General features: G+C 45.7%; 2 protein-coding genes across 3 annotated transcripts in view; one reads left to right on the plus strand and one right to left on the minus strand.

Annotated features, from left to right (window-relative positions):
• The window catches only part of GKN2 (gastrokine 2), a 326,208-nt gene that overhangs the window by 73,594 nt on the left and 224,681 nt on the right, over positions 1 to 27,933 (plus strand). Inside the window, exon 3 of one of the 2 annotated variants that reach the window (XM_058683854.1) lies at positions 15,984 to 16,106. The exons of the other annotated variant lie outside the window; for it this stretch is intronic. The gene's annotated coding sequence lies outside the window, so the exon portion shown is untranslated. The remainder of the gene's footprint in view (positions 1 to 15,983; positions 16,107 to 27,933) is intronic. 2 annotated transcript variants of the gene reach the window in all.
• ANTXR1 (ANTXR cell adhesion molecule 1) overlaps positions 1 to 27,933 on the minus strand; it is a 222,548-nt gene that overhangs the window by 30,878 nt on the left and 163,737 nt on the right. Inside the window, exon 17 of the mRNA XM_058683850.1 lies at positions 19,810 to 19,890. Coding sequence (XP_058539833.1) covers positions 19,810 to 19,890 — 81 coding nt within the window. The remainder of the gene's footprint in view (positions 1 to 19,809; positions 19,891 to 27,933) is intronic.

The following is a 27,933-nucleotide window of genomic DNA, read 5'->3' on the forward strand; positions in this document are numbered from 1 at the left end:
TCCTGTGGAGCAGAGGTGGCCGTGTGGAAGGAGGTCAATGTGGGGTCTTCTTGGATCCTGTCCAAAGCCACTGACTAGGATAGAAGGACTTTAGCAGCAAGAAGATAGAGGTGACCACCTCAATCCAGAGATTGAGGAAGCAGCCACAAGCAAACATTGGGTATAAAGAGACATCTGTCCATGTCAAAAAGAGACATCTGTCCATTGCAGGAGAGAGGATCCAGAAGGAAGCTCCAAAGAACACCCCACAGGAGAAACAAGTCAACATTAAACCCGTGCTGGACCCACAGAGCACAAAGCCAGCTTGATGGTCCCAGTTCAAGGAGGAGCTTACTTCCTCCCTACCTCTGCTCACCTGTCCCAGCCAAGGAGATGTAAGAAAGTGGCCAAGAAGCTGGGACGGGGGCTGGGAGGAGAAAAGCAAAGTGGAGAAACAGAGAGACACCCATCGGCCTCCTTTACAATGGGAGTCCAGCCCAGCTGGGGGAGGAGGGAAGATTTAATGCTAAGTCAGGTTTGAGGTCTTGATTGATCTCAGATTGGACTTTCTAACTACTGAATTTAGAGTGTGGTTTTGATTGCGGACCTGCCTGAAACCTAAGTGGGCTGAACAGTTATGGTGCCTGCCAAGTTTGTATATGATGGCTGGAGAAAAATCTCTCAGCGAATAAAGCATACAAGCAAATACAAAGGAAAGTTTTATTTTGATCATGTTACAAGTCTTCTTGTTCCATATACCAGGGTAGCAGGGCTCAGAAGGAGAGAACCACAGTTATGTGGTACTGGTAACAAGGAACTAATCTAACCCACAGGGTGGGGGATGGCTTGCTTTCCTTGAACCTGAAGACTCCAGTGTCCTTTTTCCTTCTTCCTCCTCACAGCACAGAAATGCTCTCTGGGACTAGGCTCTCACAGACACTCAGTTCCTCACACACATTCAACTCTTTTTCTCCTCCATGGCTGGCTGTGACTTAGTGTGGAGACTGCTCTCACTCTGGCCTCAATCCTGCCCTAGTGGAGCCCTGCCTGACTGCGAGTCCTCTGGGGACCGGTGGAGGGACCAGAGGAGCTGGGCCGACCGCTCTCCCACGCCCCGCACTGGCCCACTATGTTTGGGGTTCAGTGCCCCCACCCACGTCCCATGGCTGCTGGCACTTGGGCCATGGTCATCTGCTCACAACTTGTAAAAGTCAGAGGAAATGTTGACTGGAACCCAGGCCTTTTGGCATTCAGGCTCTTTCCACAAACCACATTTGGGAGACTGATTTAGGTGTTGCCTTGACACTCTGAAATGGAATTTTTGCACAAGCATAAAAGAAATACATCTGGGCATTTAACAGAGTGTTGGAGACGGGGTCTAGTAAACCCGCCAAGCTATGCTTCCATAGGATGAGCTTTTCCAGGGTGGAACCCTGGCAAGGCCCCTGGCCTTTGCAGAAGGTAACTAAGTCAATGGAAGTGGACGGACAACTTACAAAGGATGGGCTCTTTTGGAAGATGCGCTTTTAATCTTATTTACAACATACGCCATTGTGTTTGGCATTTTCTAAATGTACAGGGGTAAAGAAGAGAATGTCTGGTTTAGGAAAGCAGGTTTGTTAAACTAGTGGCCACTTTTGTGTGACTTAGAAGCGTGAAGCAGGCATGGGTATGTTTCTTGTGTCTCTGTCTCTGGCAGGTGGCCATTTGACCAAGAGAGAGATCACAGACTCTTCAGCCATGGGAAGCAGAGTTTCAAACAGTCTAGGTAGTGAGTGTGCTGGTCTACAAACTCAAGGATTAAGCCCCAGTTCAAGCTGCTCTATGCGTTTTAGGCTCTCCTGTGTAAAAGGCAGGCACTGGCTTTAGCAGAAACAATAGCTTCAGGATTATGTAATTTTTACTTTGAAGGTTATTTATTTGGTTGACTAGTACTGAACGTGTATTGTATACTGTATTATGTTGTTTTCAAAAACAAAAAGAGATACATAGACTTTTCTTAATAGTGCATTTATGTACAGTGTTATTATTATTACTATTACTATTATTATTATTATTAAACACAGGTTAAGGGACCATAGTGGGTGCCATTCTCAGATACAGCACCTCTGGTTAGAGCTGATGCCCTACAAGTGGGGCCTGGGGCCAGATCCATGTCCCTGGGTCACAGAAGAGAACTTTATGGATCTTCTTTTCCAGAAGTGGTCCCTTCCACCTGCACTCACTGGAAGTGCCACGTCCAAGATCCTATGGAATTCTCTTTCACTTTGTCACCTGTGCTCTTCTCTGCTCTTCCTCTACCTCTTTCTTGTCCTCCTCCTCCCTGTCCTCTTTCCCTGTGCTTCTCCACTTCCTTTAGCTCCTTCCTGCTTCTACTCTTCTTTAATACCTACCATGTGCAAGGTACTAGAGACAGAAAGGGGTAGAAACCAGCTATGCAATGCTAAATCTACGGGACATGAAGCAATTGATGGGGTTCACAGGCAGGAGGCATCTCCAAGTCCTGGAAGGGGCCAGTGAAGCTTTCTAGAGAAGATAGGACTTGATTTGAGTTACAAGGAGAGGGGAGGAAGGGCCAGGATAATTTGGGCCAGCACACGGCATTGGTGAAGCTCTTGAGGTGGGGATACGTAAGGTATGTCAGCTGAAACAGTGCCTCAGAGGGCAGTTTTCTTTGTCGGGACTTGTGGAGAAGCAGGCAGGGTCTGACTGACCGTGGAGGGTGATGGACGAAATGCCGATTAGCCCAGTATTTCCCAGAGTGCCTTCTGAAGGGCATTAGTCCCGAGTGATGTACTATAAAAACAGATCGGTCATTCATAAGCTTGGGAAATCCTGCATGATAATACCGTACACTGGCTTATTAAATGTCCGACAGAGGAAAGGAAAAACCCTGTTTAACATTGTTAAGTGTGGCATTTTCCAAATTGATTTGATCCTATGACCAGTTGTGGAATAAGCACTCAGCAAAAACACACCTTGTGTGGGCAGGCGGTGGGAGCCAGTGAAGGTTTCAGAGGGAGCGAAGTTCATTGCTGTGAAGGAATAAAAACTCCCTCTCATCTGAGAGATGGGTGTGGAGTGTATGCAGATGAGTCAGACACCTGCTACCACAGCGGTCGATCGCCCTCTGTTTTCCTGGGAAGAGACTGCGTTGTGTAGGTGAAGAAGGGCAAGTTTTCCTTCTTTACCACTGAGAGCATCTATTGCCCTGGGGTATTAATGAAAACTCAATGCACAAGCCAAGAAAATGTTTTCACTGGCCCGAGGAGTTGCGTATACATACGCATGCACATGTAAACTTGCTGACTGACAACTCTTTTGGATCTCATATCCTTCCTGCTTTTCCTTGTTTAGCCAAAGCCTGAGCATCCTTTAAGGAAAAGCTGAAGTCATCTCTCTTCTCTGCAGTCTTTGCGGACTGATCCTGGCCTCTGGCTTGCCCTTTCCACCCACAGTCTCGCTCTTCTTCATCTTACTATCAGCAGCCCACGAATAATCACTTTATGATACACCACCTGGTTCTTAAATACAATTTCCCTTCCCCTTCCTCTCTGTTCCCAGTTCAGCAGTGCCTACCCTGTGCTGTGCCCCCAGGGGTCTAGTACCTTTACTGCTGAGGGCAAGTGAATGTGCGAGGGATCCACTCTCCTGCTAGCCCCAAATGAGACAGAAAGAATGGAATCACTTCGCTTTATTTCCATTGAAGTGATTCTGGAATATAGCAAGTCCTCGTTCATCATGGATATGTTTCTGAAGGTCAGTATGAACCATGAAGAGGCTAACAGCTAGGCAGGACAATGAATTAACACAGCAAAAAAAAAACGGGGTGATAGACAACACGATCTGCTGGAGTTTCATTCTGCTTTCAGGCATTATTGCGAGGCCACTACTGGGGGAACGGGGATTAGGTTTCCCAGAGCAGAGCCTGTCAGGAAGAGAGCCGCAGGAGGTTGGGCAGTGCAGGAGCACCGGATGGACCATCAGGTCAAAAGAAAGATAAAGTATCCATCAACCAGTCTTATCAGCTGTATCTCCACAAAACTTCCAGAATCCATCCACTCCTGGTCGCTTCCACTCCATCTCTGCTAGGGCACCATCACTGCCTATCACCCAGGACAGTTGTAAGACCTCCTCTCCTGGCTTCCATTCTGGTCTCCCTACAACTGATTCTTCCCACAGCATCAAGGGCAGTCTTTGTAGAATATGAATTAGATCATGACCCTCCTGTGCCAATCCTCCACACCAATCCTCCACACCTTCATGATACAACCAGAGTAAAATCCAAATGTCTTTCCTGGGTTTACAAGCCCTGCCTGCCATGGCCTCTGCCTTCCTCTTTGGCCTTCCTGCCCATTTGTCTCCCGCTACACTTGACTAGTACTAGCCTCTGACTTTCTCCAACGTGCCACGCTCTCTCTAACCTTGCAGGTTTTGCACTAGTTGTTTGTCCTGTGATCTTGACGTGGCCAGTTCCTTCTGGTCATTCCGATCTCACCTTCAACGTCAAACTCTCCAAAGACATGGCTGGCTTTTCTCACCATGCAGGCAAGATACCCATTCTCCTTCTCTCCTGTCATCCTCCAGTAGTGCCCCCTTTTCTGTGATTTCGCTTTCCACAGTTTTGGTCCCCTCCCCCCCTGCACCCCCTCCACCAATCACTGCTCCAAGAGCAGACCTTTTGATGTATTGTCAGAAGGTTGGTAGTAGCTTAACACTTTGTCACAGTGCCTGTGTCATTCACTTCCCTTCAGCTCATCACGTAGGCATTTTATCCTCTTATGTCATCACAAGAAGGGTAAGTACAGTATGATAGGGTATTTTGAGAGAGAGAAAGAGACCAGTCACATAACTTTATTACAATATAGTATTATAATTGTTTTATTTTATTATTGTTATTTATCTTTCACTGTGCTTAATTTAGAAATGAAACTTTATCATAGGTATGTATGTATGGGAAAAAGCAATAGAGAGTATGTTTCATGGTTTTAGGCATCTATTGGGGGTCTTGGGACATATCCCCTGGGGTTAGGGTGGGGAGACAACTGTCATTTAGTTCTTAATAGAAGACTGGGGTGCTGGGAATCTCAGAGTATAGATGCCATGAAAGGACCATAGCTCCCCTGGTTCACCAGGGCTTAGAATGACAAATAAATCCCATGTGGAATGAATAAATGCTAGTTGTAAAGCCTACGCTCTTGAGTCCTCTGTAAGGAGAATTTCCTCATCTGTAAAATGGGAATGAGAACACCTACATCAAAAGGTTATCAGAGAAAATACATTAAAGAATAATTGCAAATTATAAGGCTCTTGGCAAGTCCTAGTTAACATTATTGCTCAAGTTGAGTCAGTTTCATTTTTGGTAAAATGGGGATAATATTTGCTTTCTAGGAATTTTTCAAAGATAGAAAAGATAGTCCCATTATTCATACTTAGAAGAGAGTTTTAAATGTTGCAAGCCCTTTCTTCCCTGTGATGATAGTGGAGAAAAGAGGCAGTAGAGAGACCTCCTTAAATGCTTGTTTGCATCAAACAAAACCCTAACATGCCGGTTTGGAGCGTACAAGACTTCTGGCTAAGAAAATGAAGTTTGGGACAGGAACTGGGCCAGAAAGGCAAAGTCACAGCTGACCTAGTAGAAAACCAGGAAAGGCAGGCAGATGCTCATAATTTCTGAAAATTTCATTGTGTCCACAAAATACAAGTGGTTGGAGGACTTAAGGCCTGTATGAAGTCATGTCACCCCCACTCTTTATAAGTATTTTCCAGGTCAGTCCTCTAGTCCAGAAGAAACAGTGTGAACCACGTGGGTAATTTTCAGGGCTCTCATAGCCACATTTGTGAAGAGTGAAAAGAAACAGGTGAAGTTAATTTTAATAATATAGCTTATTTAACTCAATATGTCTAGAAGGCTATCATTTCAACATGTAATCGATATAAAAATTACTGAAAAGATATTTTGTACTCTTCTGATCTCCAGGGACTTTTAAAGGCATGTGAAACTATATTTGAAATTGCATCTGTCTGTCTATCATCTATGTATCTATCTATCTTCTGGAAGTGACAGTTGGGAAGACTACTCATTTAAAATCAAATCGTGTTTCTCTCCTCTAACTCTGGTGTTTCTGGGGAAGATTTATGAGAAGCCGTGTTTCTTCAGGGAGGGACAGTTTGTTCCATGGTTTACAAAGTTAGAGAATTTCACTAATCAAATTGTTGCTATTAAAAAAGAGTCAACTTGGAAATGGATTAGAACTAAACATGTCATCAACAGAATGGGCTGGAGAGAGCAAGAAAATTATTATAGAATAAAATTATCCAGAGATTATTGTTCACCTTTGACACAAAAGTCTCTTATTAATTGTCTTGGACCGTTTAGATATGGATTGGGTGAGTTTTATAAAGGACAGGCATCACAGCCTGGCCATGGATGATCCTCTGAGGGACCGAAGACTCATTCCAGCGTTAGAGTCTACAGCAAGCTGAAAGCACAGCTGCCCTGCTGGATGAGCCTGGAATTTTCACGTGGGCATGTTAACCTTTTCGGAAGCCTCTGTTCACGTTGCTTATGAGTGGCCTGGTGTGGATGGCAGACATGTGGGTTGTTTGCTTGATGCTAATTACCCGGAAGGCCCAGTTTTGCCAAGAGATTCTGCTTTGATCCATTAGCAAACACACCTGCAACACTAGGCCACCAACAGAGGATCTAGTGTAGTGCTGCTGATGGGCTGCAGTGGGGACCATGGCCTCTGGGGAGTTCTCATGGACTTAGTCCTCATTTAGAGGGATGCTTACTGTTTACAAGCACGGAAGGTGGCCTCAGTTCTGCAGGTACCTTGGCCATCTCTGGAGAACCATATAGCACCCCTCAGTCTATAGGCGTGGTGGGGGCATTGAGGCAATGGCTTCATAGATTCTGGTAAGCTTGCCTCCACTACCAAAGGGCAAGACACTCAGTCTCCTGTCTATTTCTGTCTACTTCCATGTTTAAGAAACTCCACCTTTCTTAATCAGAACTGCTTTCCTTGCTAGAAAGAGAAGGGGTACACTACCTTGTGTAGCAACAGGGATGATCCCACAGTGGAATTTCCAGTGGTCTCACTTTTGTTAGTTGTACCACTAAGGCGAATGGATGTCTGTTATGATGTCCAATTTTCCAGACTCTGTGACATTTAAGAGTTTGCCATTACAAATCACCTTTAGTGAGCAGCAGAAATATGGAAAAGCTTACTCAAGATCCACTCCCATTTAGGGCTTGTATTCAAGTCAGAGTCCTTGAAAAGTGGATATGCCAGTGCCTAGGTGTCAGCCTCTAAGGCCACGCTCTTCAATGAGGCATCCCAGTCCAGATGTTGGGAGGAAACACAAGAAGGCACAGAGGTGCCGAACGCTAGAGGAGTAAGCATCCCTGGACCTAACTCTGCTAGCATCGTGGACTCTGAACATGACTGCTTTCAGTGGTATTAGCCAAAAAGAAAAAATGGAAAAACACTGAAACGTTAAGCAAATATCATAAGAATGAATCTGTAAAGTGAGACTAGTAAAGTCAGAGAGTTGTTTTTCTACTAAACTTTTTAAGAAGTCAACGTTATTAACAAATGGCAGTGACAAAAAATATGACTAGCAATTGTAATGAAAGTTTAATGTTTAATAACCCTTATTAAAGGGTTACTTGTTTTACTGGAAGATGCGCCCTAGAAAGCTTAACCCTAGAAGACAGTGTGAACCTTCTTTTTCTTTAAAAGGCAGAGGATTTGGCTTATTGAAACATCTTTGCCCACTATGAAAATACAAATGGGAACATCATAAAAGTTGACAATCAGCTGTGACCACCTGGGGGTTGCAGAGAGTCACAATCCCTGGGACAAGAAGGCAAAGTGAGACATCCTCACTGCCATGAGAGAAAGTGGGGGAAAACAAGCCCTGGTCTCTTTCCTCTAATCGCAGCGTGTCCAGGAAAGAAAGTCAGTATTGACTTTAAACTACAATGGCGCTGAACTTTGCAGCAGTAGCTGTGAATGCCGAGAAAGGAGGGGCCAGATGGGGATGAGGGGAGAGTCTTCGAGGAAGTGGGGCTGCAGCTGAGTGCTGAGCACCCGAAACATGTGAGGAGACAAAAGGGTGGAGAAGCCAGAGCCAGGAGGTGGGTGGAACTGCTTTTCCCTTCCTCTCTCCAAGGTCAGCCTGGGCCTCCTCTTTCTGTTCCTTTCCTACCTGGGGCTTCACACATGCTATTCCTCCCAACCAGAAAGTCCTTTTCCTTTCTTCACTGGGAAAGCTCATTCTTCAGGTCACAAATGATCTCTGCTTTTGTAAGTCTTCCCTGATCCCCTAGTCTGGGTTACCTCTCCTTGCTCTATGCTCCCATGGAATCCCCAACTCTCCCCTTCCACACCACTTATCACATTGAGTATATCTTAGTCCTTTCCTGACTACTCTGTAGTAGTCGGGACTCCACCTCATTCATGCGAAATCCCTGCTGTGGAGCTTGGTGCTTGCTATGTAGTAGGAGTTCAAGATCTAATTGTTGAACGAGTGGGTGCACTCTGTCCTAGTCATGGTGTTGGTGGTTAAGGGGAGACAGGGAGAGGTGGAATCAGGAAGTGCAAAGAACATGAGGTAATTTGCGAGCACAGCACACTGTGCAGGAAAGCAGACCAGTGTGGAAGGAACACCAGTGGTTATGTCATCTTAGGCAGGATGCAGATGGAAAGGTGTTGGGAGGTGGGAGAGGGAGAAGGACAGAAAAGGAGGTGGTTGGTTAGCTGGCATGGATTCACCCTGCCTTCCAAAATTGGATCTTGTCCTACCTTCTCTTCGAGAGATCAAGACCACTCACGATCCCTACCCTCCTCTCCTGGCCTGGGGTGAGGACACAGGACAGCCAGGCAGCATAGGGCTGGTGGGGTCTAGTCTTGCCACTTCCACTAATTCCCTTTGTGACCCTGAACAGAGCAAGGACCTTATTATCCAAGCCTCATCTTCCCAATATGTAAAAAGGAGATAAGGTAAGGTGGTGGTAGGGAGAAACTAAGAAATGTACTTGGGAGTGCTGGATGTTCCACAGGAGGCTGGCTCCTCTCCACACTGTGAATTCTGGAAGGCTATCTCTTGGGTCAGCTTTTGTCATCTATGATTCAACCCACACTTCTAGCCAGAACAGAACTCCTCATCAGCTGGGGTTAGGATGATTCTCAACCGAAGCCTATTGCAGAGTTGCAGGCTGTCCCTAGAGATGATCTTTCCCAATGCCCTCAGCTGGAGGGACAGGCTCGTGGCAGCCGAGTGGCTAGACATAAACATCGTGTTTGAGGAAAGTAGCAAACTTCCTGAAATGTTACGCACTTGGGTGCAATTCTGACTCTAGAACCAAGCCCTGCTCAATCCTGATTCTGTTTGGAAGGAAACAGTGAGGTCAGATAATTTGAACAGGAATGTCTTTATCACCCAGCCCTGTCTTGTTCAGCTTCTAGTATTTACTTCTCCTCTGTTTGCTATTTGCAACTTGAAACCAAGACATGAGCTTCTGTTGCTGCGGCTGTTTGGGAGATGAGGCAATTCAAACATGAAAGTCCTAAGAGGAGCTATAATATGATGATGATGATGATGATGATGATGATGATGATGGGTGTGTGTGTGTCTGTGTGTGTGCGCGCGCATGTGGAAAAAGGGAGGTTAAGTTGTGGGGGACTGGAAGAGAGAGGTAGAGGGAGCAGAGGGAGGCGGGAGAGTCTTCAACCACATCAGCTGCCTCCCCATCTATTTATTTGGAAAGACCTCCTACTGTAGGGAAGGAAGTTGGTGCAAAAAAAAAAAAAACCCTCAAGATGTATATTTGATGGTGTATTTTGCAGCATCAACTTTGGGTTTGACTTTTCTGAAAAAAGCTAACTGCAGCTTTTGGGTGCAGTTTGGTTTTTGCTGTGGACATAGGGTGTCTTGAACTTTTTCTCTTTTAAATTCAGGAAAGTGAGCCAAGAATTCCAAGTACTCATGTCCCTCTCCAATGAGACAGTGAAGGAAAGATTTCCAAGGGTGAGAACTGGATAAATACTACTGAGAATTCAAATATTCAGGGAAGGTGCTCTGCCAAAATAAATCACACCCTCTAGGAACATTTCCTATAATTTGCTTTTCTTTTCTTTTTCTTAAATGATCTACTCTTACAAAAGTTAAAAAAAAATTTTTTAACGTTTATTTATTCTTGAGGGAGAGAGGGAGAGAGAGAGAGAGAGAGAGAGAGAGAGCGAGCATGTGAGCAGGGGAAGGGCAGAGAGAGAGGGAGACACAGAATCCAAAGCAGGCTCCAGGCTCTGAGCTGTCAGCACAGAGCCCGACGCGGGGCTCACACTCACAGACTGTGAGATCATGATCTGAGCCGAAGTCAGATGCTCAACTGACTGAGCCACCCAGGTGACCCCCGATACTAAAATTTTTTTATCTCTTTCTCCATGCAATGTTGCAGCCGGTTTCAGACATTGCCATCTGTCTTTTCATTCCCTGTGTCACCATTTAAATTCAAGCCTCATGATCCATGCTTGGCTCATCACAATAGCCTATTAACTGGTTCCCAACATTATTAGACCCACTGTTCCTGAGTTGTAGAACAATTTTCATCTGGCTGTTCTATAAGACAAAACATCTGTGGCCAAAATTTATATATAAGTTACAAACACTATTAATACCTAGTTAAACTTGTATTAGATAAAATGTCTTAAAATACAATATACTTTGGCACCGTAATATTTATCCCAGATGAAGATTAGCTCGCAATGGTAACAGAATTAGGTCCACACTTTTTAGTCTGACCTTCAAGGTGGTGAAATCTCATTCATGTGCACCCTGCAGCCTTAGGGGGACCATGTACTCCCTCCACTCCAGCCTGAGATGTGTCCTCACTGTCGGCCATGTGCACTTATGGGCTGTATCCTGGTTCTGGAGCCCTGTGACCTCAGCCCTTCTATATCCTGTCTGCTTGACTAAGTCCCAACTTGCCTCCAACACCAGGGCAAGTCCTTCCAGTCCCCAGGGAGGCCTCCTGTCCCTTTAGGCTGCCAGTGATTGCCCTTTCTCTGTTGCTCTCCTTTCCTTCAGCTCTCTCTTGGTCTGTCCAGGGAGTGACCTTGACCGCCATCTGTTCTATATCCTGAACCAATCTTTGGTGTCACGACCACATCTCATGCTTGTCTGCGTTTTCCACAGAGCCCTTCCTGGCACCTCAGCAGCCATTTGCTGATAATGATCATACTTAGCCAACTGAGTAAATATTTCCAGCTTTTGGATTTGCCCTGTTCGTTTTTTTTTTTTTTTAAGTTTTTATTTATTTATTTTAAGAGAGAGAAAGAGAGTGAGAGAGAGTGAGCAAGCATGAGTGGGGGAGAGGCAAAGAGAGAGAATTCTTTTTTTTTTTTTTTTTTTTTTTTAATTTTTTTTTTTTTTTTTTTAATGTTTATTTATTTTTGAGACAGAGAGAGACAGAGCATGAACGGGGGAGGGTCAGAGAGAGGGAGACACAGAATCTGAAACAGGCTCCGGGCTCTGAGCTGTCAGCACAGAGCCCGACGCGGGACTCGAACTCACAGACCGTGAGATCATGACCTGAGCCGAAGTCGGCCGCTTAACCGACTGAGCCACCCAGGCGCCCCAAAGAGAGAGAATTCTAAGCAGGCTCTGCACCATCAGCACAGAGCCCAATTGGGGCTCAAACTCATAAACAGTGAGATCATGACCTGAGCTGAAACCAAGAGCTGGATGCTCAACAGACTGAGCCACCCTCCATTTTATTTTCAACAATCAGTGTTGTCAGAATAGAGTTTATTAGAGATGCAATGAAGCAAATTCAGAGGAAAACTAAAGGTAGGAGTTTCAGATGCAAAAGGTTTCTCTGTGAAAGGGAAATGAGACAAGAATTGCAGGTCTGGGGTGCCTGGTTAGCTCAGTCAGAGATTATTTAAAAATAAAATCTTTTTTTTTCTTTTTTAAGATTTTTTTAATGTTTATTTATTTTTGAGGGGGGGGGGTGCAGAGAGAGAGAGGGAGACACAGAATCCGAAGCAGGCTCCAGGCTCTGAGCTGTCAGCACAGAGCCTGATGCAGGGCTTGAACTCACAAACCGTGAGATCATGACCTGAGCCTTACCCAACTGAGCCACCCAGGTGCCCCTTAAAAATAAAATCTTAAAAAAAAAAAAAAGAACTGCAGGATCTAGGTGAACTTCTTAGAGTATGTCAACCAACCTTTTTATTCTGGATGCCCACATTATCAATTTTCACCAGCTTGTTTGGGCGTGTGTTAGAAATTTGATGTGTCCGCACATAAGCCAATTGGATCTGTGGTTTCACCAACAAGCAACTCAAACGGGAATGTTTATTTCTTGACCCAGACATGCATCTGCTTTAAAATTGCCAATATTCAGGAAGGGACGTCTTATCAGCACACATAAAAGTTTTAAATTATTTTAATTGCTTAGGAAACAAAGTGATTTAAAAAATTATTTCCCCCTTATGCCTATAGGATAAAATGAAAGAATGCAATACTAACTCATCTGCAGTATGATCACAACTGAAGAAAGAAAAAAGATAAGATAGGGCAAAAACTCTATTAACTAAGCAAACACTTTTTTGGTGAGCACAAGAAATAGTGAAAAAAATGTTGCCGGGGATGATCATATTGGGAGAACCCACTGGACTGAGCAATATCTTCCAATGTTTATCTAAAGCAATGCTTGGGAGGAAATTAATTGCTTTCTGTGTTCAGATGGTGGGGGCCACCGCTAACCCACACAGTACCTTTGAATGAATCAGGAAAAGGCCTTCCTGTCTGAGGCGGAATGTGTGCCCGTACCGGGGAGCTTGTATGTGTAGCCGTGCACAGGCTGGCCCTCCGACATGGGCACAGCCTGCATTACTAGGCACCCGTGTGCCCTGCAAACAACTCCTCGGAAAAATGGAAGTGATCTTAAAAAGGAAAGTGAGCTGAAAAGGTCACCCAGCTGGTACATGGCAAAGCAATGGAGTGATTCCAGAATCGCTGCTTTAAGCTAATCCTGATCAAGAATAGTTATTGATGCCTCTTCTGTGGGACACGGTGCTACGTCACAGTATTTATATGCGACAAGGATCCCATTCTTTAGTAATTTATACCGTAGCTGATTATAAACCGGTATGAAACTAGTTTGTTAGTAGTTGTCAGGTATTACGGTTTTAACTTCTTAGACAGGGGGAGACCTCCGGTGCCAAAACGAAACAAAAAGCCCCAAAGCAGTTAGCACTGCTCTTTAAGTGTTGTGGGTAAACTAGGTCATTATTTCCATTCTGCGTGTGAGAAATAAAACCTACAGCAATATATTCAAGGGACCAGAAAGTGGGTTCGCTTGGGGGTGGAGTTTTGAAGTGAATTGGTTGTAACACTGCATCCGGAATTACTCATGTTTCTTGCATGCGGTGGAGACGTCCACCCTGGAACTAAAGAAGGCACTGACCCACAAGAGCGACGGGATTCCAAATGTATGGCTGGTTCTCCTCATCCGACCTTCTCAGGAACTCGGCCCTCACTCACCCCTCTCCTCTAGCATCATCGTGGGAGAGACAGAAGTCATCAAATGGGTGCTGCGGCTTCCTGCCCTCTCACCCACATCTGAGAGCCCACCTGGGCTCTGCTACCTAATTCACATGGAAGAGTGGCACTTCCTGGGCTCCAGGTCCTCTAAGCCCTGCTTTTAAGGGCTCCAGCCCATCAGCGAGCTCTTCTCCTCAACCTCTCCCTGTCTGGGCCTGTCACGAGCACTTAATCAAGCTCTACTGCCCCATCTTAATAAAACGAAGAACACATTTCAACTCCAGCGCTATCCCAGCTACTGCTTTGGCTCTCCCCTCCCATTTTCCACAAAGCTTCCTTCCTGCCCCTCTCATTCCACCGAACCTAAGTCACCTAGGTCACCAAGGTCACCAAGGTCACCATAACCTTGTGTAATTAAAGAACCGGTGCCAGCTTGTGTGTAAATTTTATAGCACTTGACACTGACCTCCTCAGTGATGTATCTTCTTCTCTCCGTTTCCATGATCCCAGACTCTCCTGTTGCACCTTTTCATTCTCTGGCTGGTCTCTTAGTTTTCTTCTTGTTCCCTTTTTCTTTCCCCACCCTGACTTAAAGGACATGGCCCTGGGGTTCACTGCTTAACCGATTTCTCTTCTCTGTCTACGCACACTCCCTAGTTCCCCATCTACTCACACTGGTCACAACTGCCATGCTGACGACTCCCAAATTTTTGCCTCCAGCTCCGAACTCTTACTGAGCAGAACTGCCTCCGACACAGGCGGGGACTAGCGTGAGGCCGGTGGGGCGTCTAGGGCACAGACCCGAAGGAGGTGCTCCTTCCTGGGTCTCAGCAGGTGCCGGCCCTGAGAATGAGTGCCTCCTGGCCCCATGCCTGGCCATCTCTGCCTGGAGATGCTCCCACAGTGCCTCAAACTTGCTAAGTTATGAGGCTAATTCTTCGTCTTCAGCCCCAAAGCTCTTGTCTTCCCGCCCTCATCCTGGTGGCATCACTGTTGGCTCAGACACACTCTGGGGGTCCTTCTTGACACTTCCTCCTCTCTCATCCTCCACAGCCAGCCGGTTACCAAATCCAGCATTCTGGATGGAATCCAGACTCTCCTCGTTGTTCGCCACTGCTTCTGTTCACCATCCCTCACTGCCACCGTCTCCACGCTGCAGCCAGTGGGACTTTTCTAAAACACAAATCTGATCACTTCACTGCTTAAAACACTTGTGTAATTCTCCACTGTCCTCAGAGTGGGCCCCCACGACCAGCACCCCACGTGGCCTGCTGTCACTGCCTCACACTCTGTCTTCCAACATACCCCGCTCTTGGTGTCTCCCAGAAGGACCCCTTAGGGTCCTTGTTTAAGCTTCCTTCTCACTAGGATAACTGTCCCTTTTTAACTCTCCCACTCTCAGCTTAAATGTCACTTCTAGAAGTCGGTTTTGATTCCAGTCTGGTGAAATGCCCTTCCTAGGTGTATCTCTCACACCCACATGAGGTGTATCCTTCATACCTCACATGCTCATCTCCATCACACAGCCTTTCACATGGGCGATGTTTGGAGACTTGACTGTTGTCCCTGACCTTCAAGGGCGAGGACACTGCAAGTGAGCAGCCAGCACAACCACAGTGCTGGTCGCATAGAAAGTGCTCAACAAGGATCTGTCGAATGCATAAAGGACTTCAGGAATCCCTAGTCTCTGACAGTCCCGAATTCAAGCCCCTCATCTGCCCCTTACTAGCAGTGTGCCCTCCAGAAAGTTAATAACATACCCTAAGCCCCAGTTTCTGCTCTGTAAACAGAGATCGACATCCTTCCCCAAGTTGCTCTGAATGGGTTTGTGCTTCTATAAGCCTCTTCAGTTGAGACAATGCTTGACCCTTTCTTCTCTTCCAAGTCCTACATTCAACTCCAGGAAGCCAGAATTCAGTCCCGTTCTAATTGGTATCCCTAGTACCGGCCCTATGATGGGTTCCTAGTGGGAACATAATAGCTGTTTGATCAAAGAATGTTTGAGGGAAGGCAGCCAAGTTAAAGAGGGAAGAAGAAAGAGGCAACACAGGGAATGTGAAAAATGGAGAAAAGAGACAGAGAGAAGCAGAATGCAGACACTTTTCTCTGACTTGCTTATGTTACGGGAGGCTCATCTGCTTTCGAAGGACTGGGCTGAGCACGAGATAACCTGCCCAGCTCACTCCGGCCTCAGCGACAGCAGGGAGACATGGTGCCCATGTGACTGGCCTAGCTCCCTTACTGGAAGCAGCTGCACAGACAGCAGCCTGAGGCTGGAGCTCCAGGAGAGGATTTCACAACCTCTGGGGCTGAGCTTCAAATAAGTTTCAAACGTTGTTTATGTACATTTATGTGTGTACTTTTCCTGGGTCTCTTCTGATTGCAAGGAGGCCCAGCCTTGCAAAACAAGCTCAGAATGTGCCTGAGTTTTTTGTTCTTGCTGATAGTCATGGAATGTACCGGCCTCCTGATGTCAGATCTGGGAGAAACCGAGGAGCTGAAAACAAAGAAGACATCCAACTCCAGTGGGTCCCTCCCAGAGCACGTGAAGTGGGATGGCTCAAACTGAGGTAAAAACAACTGGAGAGGGTTTAGACTGGTCCATATATTGATTGAATTCCATCCGGGAAAAAAAACCCAAACATGTGAGGCAGAGTTATATTTCCTTTTCTCCATCCTTTCCCCCTAAGCAGTAACAATAAGATAGTAGCCTGAATCGTGTTAATCATCTTCCTAGAAGGAAAGGGACGGGTGGAAGCCCATGAAGATGGTAATCATCCATTTCCCTTATGCCTGTCTCTGGAGCAGTGTGGACAGTTGCCTTCAAATTGGTGGGGAAGGAAAGAGAAGATGCAGTCTTGGATGAAAAATAGGGAATTGGACCAGATCACTAATTCTCCATCCCAGTTGCCATTAGAACCACCTGGGGAGCTTCTAAAATCCCAAATGTCCAGACCTCATCTCAGACAAGTGAAATAGAACCTTTGAGGTGGGATCCCAGTATCAGCGTTTGAATGCTCTTCAGGTTATCACAACGTGCAACCAGGTTGAAAACCACTAGATTCCACGAACCCTGATTTCTGAAGCTCCCTTACATCTCTGTTTAAAATTAGGTGAGCCTTTCTAAATCAAGCAATTTCGGGGGGCTTTTTCCTGGTCTTTGCAAGTCTGAAGGCTTGGAATGTCATGTTCACATATGTGTTTTAGAAAGAGCATGGCATAGCTATATACTGGAAGCAGAGGGATGGTTTCAGCAAATGCTTAGCGAACTCTTTACATTGTAGGATCAGATGTGTTGCTGGCCTGCTATTTAAGTGGTTTCTTCTGGCACTTGATGTTGGATGTTGGCTCAGGGATTTCCTGGTGGGTACCAAGGAACAATAGGACTGTGAGCCCACCCCGGAAAGAAGGAAGACAGGGTGATGGCAGACTGAAGGCTCATGTCTCCTGCTGTGGCCCCATTCGTGTTTTCCCTGACTTGGGGCTTGGACGGCTCTGAGGAGGTGGGCGCCAGTCCCAGGGAAGGGTGTGGCTCTGGGCTTAGGCACCCCCAGCCCTCAACTCTGTGGTAGAGGCTGGAGGCACTCAGCCCTTTCGGCAGGCAGCCTCAAAGGCTCTGTTGGTGGGCCCCTGTCTGCATCTGTAGGGCTGGGGTGGGTTAACTGTGGGGAGGATGGGGCACACAGGAACAGAGGAGGAAGCATTGCCAGGTTTCTGTGAGGTCAACATGTGTTTGAAACCATTCAGAATGTAACTGAGAATGTAATTAGGTGATTTTTGTTTTTGTTTTTGTTTTAAAGGAAAAATTCAGAACCTGTGACTCTTGTTCACGAGCACATGCCTAGATGTAGTCATTTTGAGTTTATGGAAAATGTGGTCAGCCCCATAAATCAGTGCTGAGGAATTCTTACAGAGTCATTGCCATGCAAGTAATGGAGATCTGTAGGGAGTCTCCTACAGTTATGCAGGACAAAAAAGAATACACATGTAGACACAGCTATGACATAGTCCTCCCTCACCTGGAACTCTTTCCTGAGTTGCCACAAGGCAGCTTTGAATGCCCATTCCTTCCTAATCTGTGACCTTTGTTGTACAACTCCGTGTACATCAAGATGTCTGTGGCCATCGTTGTGTCGTGACCTACAAAGACAAAGTTCTCTGCATCTGTTCCTCCCACGTGTCTTAACATTTTATCAGGATTTCTATAAAGCAAGCCCATTTAAAAGCAGGCTGGACAATCATACCTTGTGACAACGCTGAGCATATGGTTAAAGGTATCCTAATTCATAGACCTTCTGTACTTCAAGTCTATTATTTTGTGTGATCGGAGAATGAAAATTCAAGGTGGCATTGGGTTTCTCAAAAGTGTAGAGGACATCTTCAAGTGTTAATACAAACGTTTGGTCAAAATTAGTAAGCAAGAGATTCCGTTTAGGCGTGATTCATTGGAGGACATTCCATCGGTTTGCATTCCATTGTTGGATTTATCCATTTAGCCTTTTCATGCCAAACAGTGTTGGTTCTGTATCTTATCCGTGATAACATCCCCTACTCCTTCTCAGGTTGACTCAGCTTATGAATTTGTTTCTGCCAATCTGGTCAGTGGAGAATGGAACGTTAACAAATTTTAGTGGAGATGTTTTTCAGGTGCTCTGAAAAAAATGTTCTTGTACGCTTGACCAGCATAGTCTGCCACGGAAAAATAGTATGGCTGAACCTGAGTTTAGGGTATCTTATTGTTTTTTTCTTGATCTGTTAGATGAGTCTCATGCATGCTAAAACAATTCCTTAATTTCCCACAGAAACCAGATGTATAACTTATAAGGCCAAATACCACCCTGAGTACAAAGTTTATGGCCTGGGCTCATTTTTGTTAACTGGAGAGTTTGTACTTTACCATTTGCCATTGCAGTGTGTTCTTGTTGACTTTGACAGACAAAATACAAATTCCGTATGCCATGAGGGCCAAGTCAGCCCTGCATTTATATGACCTGGTTTCTTTTTGCCACAACCTGGGGGCAGGAAAGCTAATTGCACAAGCTATGAAACTTTAGACCAAATCCCCTCAGCCACAAACCACCCGTTGTCATCAGTGCAAAGGAAGAGGGGCCTGCCTAACAGGCTGTGCTCTTGTGTTTTACGAGCTGTGCCTCGTTGAACAGTGGGCAGGGTAAGTAAAGCTGTGGGCTTACCTGATACATGTCAGTTGCAATATGCTTTGAATTTTTGTATCAGCCCTTCACAGGCAGTAGAAAAGCGTGACGTAAATAATCATCATAATCACCATTGATTGAGCATTCCTAGGTGTTCAGCATTGGGCCAGATTCGTTACAAGTATCTTCTCCAAACAGCCACAGCATCATTTACTTTATAAAGATGGAGCTCAGAGAGGTTAAGTAACTTGCCTGGAATTTTTCCGCCAAGAAGGAAGTTCTCTACCTGATTTGAAAGGAATTTCAAATCGGACACTTTTATTTTGCTTTTGGGTTATGTGCCTGACATCCAGAGAAGTGGATGGAAGATGTGGTTTGCTGGTAGTTGAGGGAGGATTTCGTCCCAAGTTTGTTTTGTAAAATTTAGGGAGAAGACAGAGCAACAGTGTGATTTCAGCAGAACAGGATTTGTTTCCAGCACTGTTACTTTGGGAACAGAACAAGTTATTCAGCTTCTCCTGTCCTTCGTTTTCTCATTCACAAAATGGAGATGGACTAGATGGTTCCTAGCGGTCTCTACTGACTCCTCCTTTTCTGCCTCCTTGTAGTTGGAGACACTCTAAGCTTGGCCCTGACAGTTTTGGGGCAAATCCTTACCAGGGTAAAAGGACCTCCTGAGGTCTTAGACCAGTTGGGTCTGACACCTGCTGGAAGAGGGTGGATGTTTTCTGTGGCCTCCATTCCCTTGCCCCACCTTGTATCTCTGGCATCTTGTGCATCTTGTTGGTCACCACCGGCCACCGCTGCTGGGGAGCAGCAGGCCTCTCTCCTGGCACAGCCTAGGGAAGGGCCACTCCTGCCTCTTTCACTCGCTGTACCTATAACATAAGAAGCTCAAGTCCTAGGAAGTTTAACTCAACTTATTTCTGTCAAGATCCTTTCCAGAAAAGCAAGTCAACACTTAAGGTCTTGTAAAGAACCCAGAATTTTGAAAATTAGTATCTGATTTGTCACAACAGGAAATAACAGCTAGATTGATATATCTGGAGTTATTCTAGCTCACCAAATTCAGAGTGAGAGAGAAAAACAAAGTATGTATGACACCATTAATGAATCCTACCGTGTCTCCTGGCTGTGGACGCATCACAGACACACGATCATATCCTTTCCTTAGTAGGACCCACAAGGCATCCAGTTTTCCCTGAAAACACAAAACAAAACAAAACACCAAATGCATCAAGATTACAAGTGAAACCAGAGCAGTGGCCAACAGAGACATGTGGAACTTTCCATGCTTCTTCAGCCATGGGAACAACGTACCGCTGGCAATGTGGTCGTAACGGGGTAAGTGACTCTCCAGGCCCTAAGTTCAAAATGGGGGCTGCAGGAGAGACATGTAACAAGACCCTGATGTGCATGCAGGATACATGCATGAGACTTCGGTACTGTCCCAAATTTGCTAACGCAGAGAAGTGCATTCAGGCTCTCAGCTTTTGCTCTCATTGCGTTTCTGGGCATATCCTCACACCAAAGTCAATCTTTTCAACTTCCACTGAAGTTTTTTTCTTCCCACTTAATGCCCAGAGTTCACAAATGAAACAATGATGACAAATTCAGGAAAACTACTAAACAGAACTATTGATGGGGCCAGACCCATTGAAGGCCCCTGGGATGCAGATCCCTGGGCTCACTCGGCACCTATGACTTGCTCAGGAATCCCAGGCTCAAGGGACAGATTACCAAAATCTCAGAATACCCAAAATCACAACCCCTTTGGAGTTGTAGGTAATTGGCTGAATGTGAGAAGGGTGAGTCTGTGAGTGAAGTTTTCACAGCATATGATGAAGGGAGCCTAATGCCTCTAGCCATTCTTGTCCCCTAGACATGCTGAATGGAGGCTCATTTCCCCTGTCTCAAATACTAAAATGCAACAATGACATTTATTGAATTTTGCTCTTCGTATTAACCCTTAATATGTTACCTGCCATGGCAAAAGACTTTGCAGATGTGATTAAATACAGGATCTTGAGATGGGAAGATTATCCTGGGTTATGCAGGTGGACCCTAAGCATGTGGGTCCTTGATAGAGGGAGGCAGGGGGATCAGAGTCAGAGAAGTTGTGCCGACAGACACAGAGTCAGAGGGATTCCACGTGAGTGAGATTCAACCCACAGTTGTTGGCTTTGGGGAAGGGAGGGGGCCATAAACCAGTGAGTGTGGGCAGCTTCTAGTCTCTGGAAAAGACAAAGAGTCAGATTCTCTCCTAAAGCCTCCAAAAGAGATGCAACCCTGGCCTTGCCTTGATTTGAGCCCAGTGAGACCTATTTTGGGCTTCTGACCTCCCGAACTGTAAAATAATAAAATTGTGTTGTTTGAAGTCACTAAGTTAGTGGTAGTTTTTTACAGCAGCAATAGGAAACAAATACAGGCTTTATTGATCCCTGACGTACTCTATGTTTATTTGCCTATTGTCTGTCTCTGCCACCTGGAATGTCAATTCCATGAAAGCGGAGGTGTCACTGGGTTGTTAGTTGCTGTACTCCCAGCCCTAGTGCTCAGTAAATTTTGGTTGGATGAATGCATGCATTCAGTGCTACTGAATAAGTGCTGGGCTAGGTGCTTTCACATGCGTCTTCTCCCAAACTCCCAAAGGATTATGGAGAGGAAATGGAAGGTCAGACTAACAACTAACTTGCCTAAAGCACACAGCTGGTAAATTGGGAGGTGTGATTGGACCCTATGGCTGTGTGATTCCAGAGCTCATATACTTTCTATTATATTCCTTGTGCAGATCTTCTGGCTGGAGTACTTGGACTTAGATCCTTTAGAATAGGGTTTCTAAATGGTAGGTTGCAACTCTTCAATCCCTCATGAGGCAGTTTTGTGTATTAGGACCAGAATTCTTAAGAAACAAAATAGAATAGGAAAGAGAATATTTGAGTCACTTGCACACGACGAAGATAACTATTATTTTGCGACAAATTTGTATCAGTTAAATGTGTATGGGTGTGTGTATATTGGTGAGTGTTTTAGCGCACATTCAACGCACACATACTTATGTACTGAGCCAAACTGTATTTCCTACTGGGTCTCAGTGAGGCATGTTTGAAGATACTGATCTGGAAGAGGACCCTGAAGGATGGTGCTGAGAGGCTGGGGAAGTCCAGAGACTTCAAGTTCCTTGATACAAAGCTTTTGTAGAGGAAGCATCAATTTAAGAATGTCATCTTGAAGACTTCATGTTCTGGCATTCTCTTCTGGTGGGTTAGATTCAAATAAAATGTGCTCTTGAACTTCTATCAACTGTTGCTCAAGTTCTGTGGGTTAAACTTTGTCTTGCTAAGTGTTATGTTTTTCATCTCTTTTGGCAAAGTATTTACAAAAGCCTCTAAAAATATTTTGAAATGACTTTAGAAAGCTGGAGGGGACTGCTGCTGGGTTCAGCACGGTTTTCTGCATTAAGCCATTTCAATCATCAGTTAAGTGTTTTCCTTGAAGGTTCCTTGGGGTAAGCATTTATATTTCAGGATGAAACCAGGTGGATTTCCTGGATGAATGCCTCTTTTTCTTTCCCTATTTTGGGGGGACTCCCAGTATTCAGCCTTGTAAATCAGCCCACCCACAGCGTTCTGTGTGCTAATCACTCAACTGCTTGACAAATGAGGAGCAGTAAGATGGGGATGGGAAGAATATTTGCAGAAACTTATATCTGAAGCTATGGGCAGAGCAAAAGAGCAGAGACCACCTGGATGCATAATACCATGAGAATCGGTAGTAAGTTAGGTGTTCTTGTGGCAACAGGTCATAGTGTGACGTTTAAGCCAAAAGTGACAATTCACACTGCCTGAGTTGGTATTTGGGGTCTGGCCCTCCCAGTTCTGCAGCTGTGGATGAGCTGTTTCATCTCCCTAAGCCTCACTTTTCTCATCTTTAAAATGGACACAATGGTACTATCTACCCTATCAGGTAACTACCCAGTTAGATATTGAAGTTAGATACTTAGCTCAAAGAAAGTATTCGTTAAATGTTACCTATGATCATGGCAAAGTCATGAAAATGATCACTTGGGAGGCTCTGAAGAAAGATGGAAAAGAATGCAATATAGAGTGTAAGAAATCAATAATGTGAACTTGACAAGCGTGTATCCACCCATCCTCCATTCTGTGCTCGGCCAACCCCTGCCCACTTCCTTCAGGCCACACTTCTCACTCCCCTCCAGCATGCTGTGGGCTGGCCTCTCTTGCAGCGTTTGGCCACAGTGCTTCACCAAGCTGCACTTGCTAAGGCCACCAATGGATCCCAACTGCCAAGTGCCTTGGCCACCGTTGGGTCTCATTTTTCTTTTTTAATTTTTTTTTTACATTTATTTATTTTTGAGAAACAGAGTGAGACAAAATGTGAGCGGGGGAGGGGCAGAGAGAGAAGGAGACACAGAATCTGAAGCAGGGTCCAGGCTCTGAGCAAGCGGCAGCACAGAGCCTGGTGCGGGGCTCGAACCCACAAACTATGAGACCATCACCTGAGCCGAAGTCGGAGGCTCAACCGACTGAGCCACCCAGGTGCCCCAGCATTTTACTTGATTCTTCGATCTGATGCACTGGGCTTGTCCTTTCTTTACACTTTCCCTTGGCCTCAGTGCCATCAGCCTCTGCCTGCTCCTTCCTTCCTCCCCGGACAGGCCTCTTCAGCTTCTACCTGGTCCTCCCTTCAGCCCTCTTCAAGCCTCTCCCTCAGGCTGAGTGATCCACCTGGAAGGCTCTCACCTAGTCTCTGGGGTTAACTTCCATCTCTCTGCTGATGGCTCACAAATTCTACCTTCAGCTTAGTCCTCTCCTGAGCTCCCAATCCAGTCACCTACCAAATCTTAGTTGTCATGCAGAAGTTATCACAGGTATTAAAAACGGAACTAGCTATCTTTCCCCAACCCGTTCCTCCTTTTGCATACCCTGCTTGGTTCCTGGCACTGCCGACATCCACACGGGCAAGCTGGACACCAGAGACTCACTGTCACCTCCTTGCCCTCTGCCACCTCCTCATATTCAACTCCAACCATGTCTTGTGGACTTTCTCCCTGTCACAGCTCTCCTGTCACTGCTTCCTGTCCATCCTGCCCCACTGTCTCCATGGCTACTGCCTGGCCCAGACCCTCATCATCTGTCACTCATCCTGCCAACGGTTTCCTGATTGGTCCTTTACCTCCGGGCACCCCCCACCCCCACCCCCCCAGTCCTCTCTCCTGTTTGATTAATGATGGATTTCATTGCTAGCTCTAATGGATGCTTTGCAGTTAATAAAATAAACCAGGAAACATCTTACTAGCAGTATGAATTTAGGCAAGTCACCTAACCTCTCTGTGCCTTAATTTTTCCATTTGTAAATGGGAGTAGTAGTAGTTTCTACTTTTGAGGGTTGTTGTAAAATAAAGGAGCGAGAGTGTGGTGTGTGGGAAGCCTCTGGAATTGTGCCCGGCCTGCAGTATGCATTTCACCCAGGTGAGCTGCTGTCCTTGGGTTCCTCTGGCCAAGGTGAGACCAGTTAGTTAGTTCCAGTTGTATTCTCAGTGTTCTGAGTTCTGGCGGTGCCACCAATGAGCCCAAAGTCCCACCTCTGTGGCATAGGACACCATCTGGGTAATCCACACACCCAACCTCTCCTTCTGCTCCCTCGTCAGCTTTTTATAGCTTTTTATGCAAGAGCTGAAGGAAGTTTTAGAAAAGTGGGTTTCTAACCAAGAAGAGGATACAAAATTACCCCCTAAGGTCAAAGAGAAGTGCATAACAAAAGCTGCTGGTGCCTTTATTTTTCTGAATGGAGGCAGAAAGCTGTCATTTCAAGACAGCAGCTAATGAGGTTTTTAATAATATCCCTTTGGGGTGTGAAGAGCCTCAGGGGATTTTTCCAACCGGTTCCTGGGATTTACCCGAAGTCTGGGGGTGGAGGGAAGGAGCCTTTGAGTTGACTCCCTATTTATCTCAGATTTGAGTGAACATCATGCACAGGCCTCTACATAGGACCCAATTCAAGACATGGTCCCTCCCCAGGAGAAATGCCCAACTGCTTCTGTGAAGCTGGAAATAAAGATTTCCCTATTAACCTTGGGACCCTCTGTCAGAATATATTAGCTGGAATTTAAATATAGCTTTCTTTCATAGGAAATTGATACATTTTCACTATAAAATGAGAAATTTACCAATTTCAGGCTTCCACACTGTACCTCATGCTCAGACTACCTTCCAATCCACAAAGGCAGGCAAACTGGGAGTTCTAGGTCAACTCTCCATTTTGTTTCTTCCTAAACAATAAGGCAGGGTGGGGAATGTTTACGCAGCCGTCATTCAAAGCATCGTGGTGCCTGGGGTTTGTGGCTGAGCTTCTTTTTCTCTCCTTTTTAAAAAATTTGGCCAAGCAGCAGCTGTGTCTTCTCTTCTGGGTTGTCTGCCTGAGCTGCTTGTAAGTTAGTCAGAGGTGGAGAATTTTGAGGGTAGGTCAACGATAGAGCTGTTAGAGACTAACATCTGAATTTTTACACTTTAAAATCTATGGTAAATATTGCAGCCCATGCTTCTCCTCAGATAAAATGAATTAATGCATAACGTTGGAAACACACACACACACACACACACACACACACACTAGCACACACTCACACAGGGTGATTTTTGTTTTGTTCTTTTTTAGTTTTGGTCTTTGTTTAAAAAAAGTTTGGAGCCATTATAAAAAGTAGCCAGAAAGGGATAAAAAAACGTCTGTTTAACATCAACAGCCCATCTGACAATACTTAAGGCTTTGGTATGTCTTACTGGGCTACATAGGGCTCCATCCAGTATGGTTTCATGACTGAATGCTGCTTGATTATAAGGTCAAGGTGCTGTAGGCCAGGGATGAAGGTTGGCCTGACAGAAAATGAAGAGAACAGAAGACCCCTCCCCCACCCCCTCCCAGGCCTCACAATGAGTATGACCTAACCCTGCCCCTTCATGGTCTGGCTCTCGTGCAAAGAACAGCCAGTCTTCCTGGCCATCCAGGGTCTGGCTTTTGTCCTTCAGCTGTCACTTCTGCCATTTTCAGTCCTGTGGAGGAGCTACTGGAAAGGGAGAAAATGGTTTCTCTAAAGGCTGCAAGCCTTCCAGCAAACCTGAAAACAGTCCTGGTTTTAATCTATCTGGAGGCCATATATCTGGGCATTACTTCACTTGTCTGAAATGGTCAGTCCCAATTTAATGAGAAGCATGGGGTACTGTAAATCCAGGGGGTGAAAACGGAGCAAAGGAAAATTAAGGCCGAATATCGGAAAATTTCCTGGTCATGAGCCTGGAATGAGGAAAGGGTGAAGTGTGGTTGCTGTGGTCAGTGCCCTAAATCAGACTGGGGAATGGGGGAGAGAAGCCCGATGTGGACTTCGTCTCTTGATGAGTTCCTCCTGGGTTTGCTTAGCAGATGCGCTCACCTGCCTCTCTGCTTCTCATATCGATTTTATAACATGCATGAAAAAAGTGAGTCGAATGCAATACATTTAAAGATGTGTATGATTCTGACCACTTTCCCTGGGGAGCTAAGTCTTTCCAGTGTCTCTTGAAAGTTTTACATTGGGTGGGAGTGTTCTCCCTATTTATAGTGGGGGCAGAGAATGGACTGGTCATTCTGCATGAGCTGCATGCCCCCATCCACTCTCTGCCTTTCTCTGTCCTCCTAGCTCTATGCCCCAGAGGCCTGACCTCTACAGAAAACACCACCTGGTTGCCCTTTGGTTTGGCCGATAGGTGTACCAGAAGGAGATGAGGGCAAGATGAAGGAGAGGTCAGGGCATTTATTCCTTCTGTTCCCTCCCTGACCCCCTGCCTTCCTCGGTGGCTGCATTCTTTTAGGAGAGGGATCTGTAAACATTTTCTGTAAAGGGCATAGAGTAAATATTTTAAGCTTTGTAGCTTGAGGCAAACTCTAGGGTATTATATAGGAACTTACAAAACCATTTAAAAATAATAAAAACCACTCTTAGTTTGTGGGTCATATAAAAAACAGGCGGTAGGGCAGATTTAGATTGCTGATTCCCTTGCTATGGCCACAGCTCCCACTGGGTGGCCTCTTCTGGTCACTGGCTCAAATGATACCATCTCCCGTCCTTATCCTTCAGGCCTAGGGAGGTAACAGCTCTCACTGGTTGCCAGTCCCTGAATCCCTGGCCATCTCTGTGGGTTCTCTTAACCCTGCCCTCACCAAAAGTTCAACCCTCTTGAGTGTGCTTCTATTTCCTGCCCAGACTGTGACAAATCCAGCGAGAGGGTTCATGAAAAGGAAGCAGAGTTTACAGCACTATGTGAGGCTAAATGTTTCTCCAAGGCCCAGTGACATCCGCAGGCACCATGGCTAAGATGGGGCTCATCATGGAGCATGAAACTTGTTAAACAATATGAATGCTGACGTTCTGGGAGCAAGTCTGCCCTTCTTCTCGAGAGACAGTATGCAATTTTACTTTTGAATTCCTTTCTGTGCTTCTATTCTGAAACCTCCTTGTTCTCACCCTTCCCTCAACACATAAGGTGACCTCTTTTTCTCTCCTCCCCTCAAAGGGATGGCAAGAAGAATGTCACCTTCCTTGAACTGATGGTACCAAAGCGATCTGTGCACGTCACAGGAGATAGTCTCACCAGCAGGACACTCTGGGAGTGGTTTTGTAATTAAACTTATGTGTCAGCTCTGTAACAAGAGATGGCAGAGTCCCTGTGCTATGCCAGGTACAGTGCTGTTTCCTGCAGGTTCAAAGATGAGTTAAGCAGAAGTGGTGCCCCCAGGGGGTCAAATCTGGTGGAGAGAAGACTCACACATGAGCAATCACACTAGCAGACTGTTGTATAGAGGGAGCCGAGCAGGCCTTGGCTTGAGCTGCTCCACCAGCAGGAAGGCAAAGTGACCGTTCCCATGTCAGAATATGACAGTACTGCTGAGGGGCTGTGCCCGTCCACTGACATCACACGTCTTTCCCATCTGGCTGTCCGGGGCTTCCTTGACACTCAGATTCTCAACCATTTAACATTAATCCCGCAGTTGCGTCTGTGGTAGAAATAGGCTATGCAATCTAACGTGGGCCTCCTTGCAGAGACTTCTGACAAATTACTGAGGTATGGTCATGATCTTTTGGCCAGGTGCCAAGGTTCCTGCCCTCAGGGAACCTTCTATACGGCAGTGTGGCTGGAACCTTAGGTGACAATTTTTTTTTTTAATTTTTTTTACATTTATTTATTTTTGA

The sequence above is a fragment of the Neofelis nebulosa genome, chromosome 9 (assembly GCF_028018385.1).
Source record: "Neofelis nebulosa isolate mNeoNeb1 chromosome 9, mNeoNeb1.pri, whole genome shotgun sequence".
Lineage (NCBI taxonomy): Eukaryota > Metazoa > Chordata > Mammalia > Carnivora > Felidae > Neofelis > Neofelis nebulosa.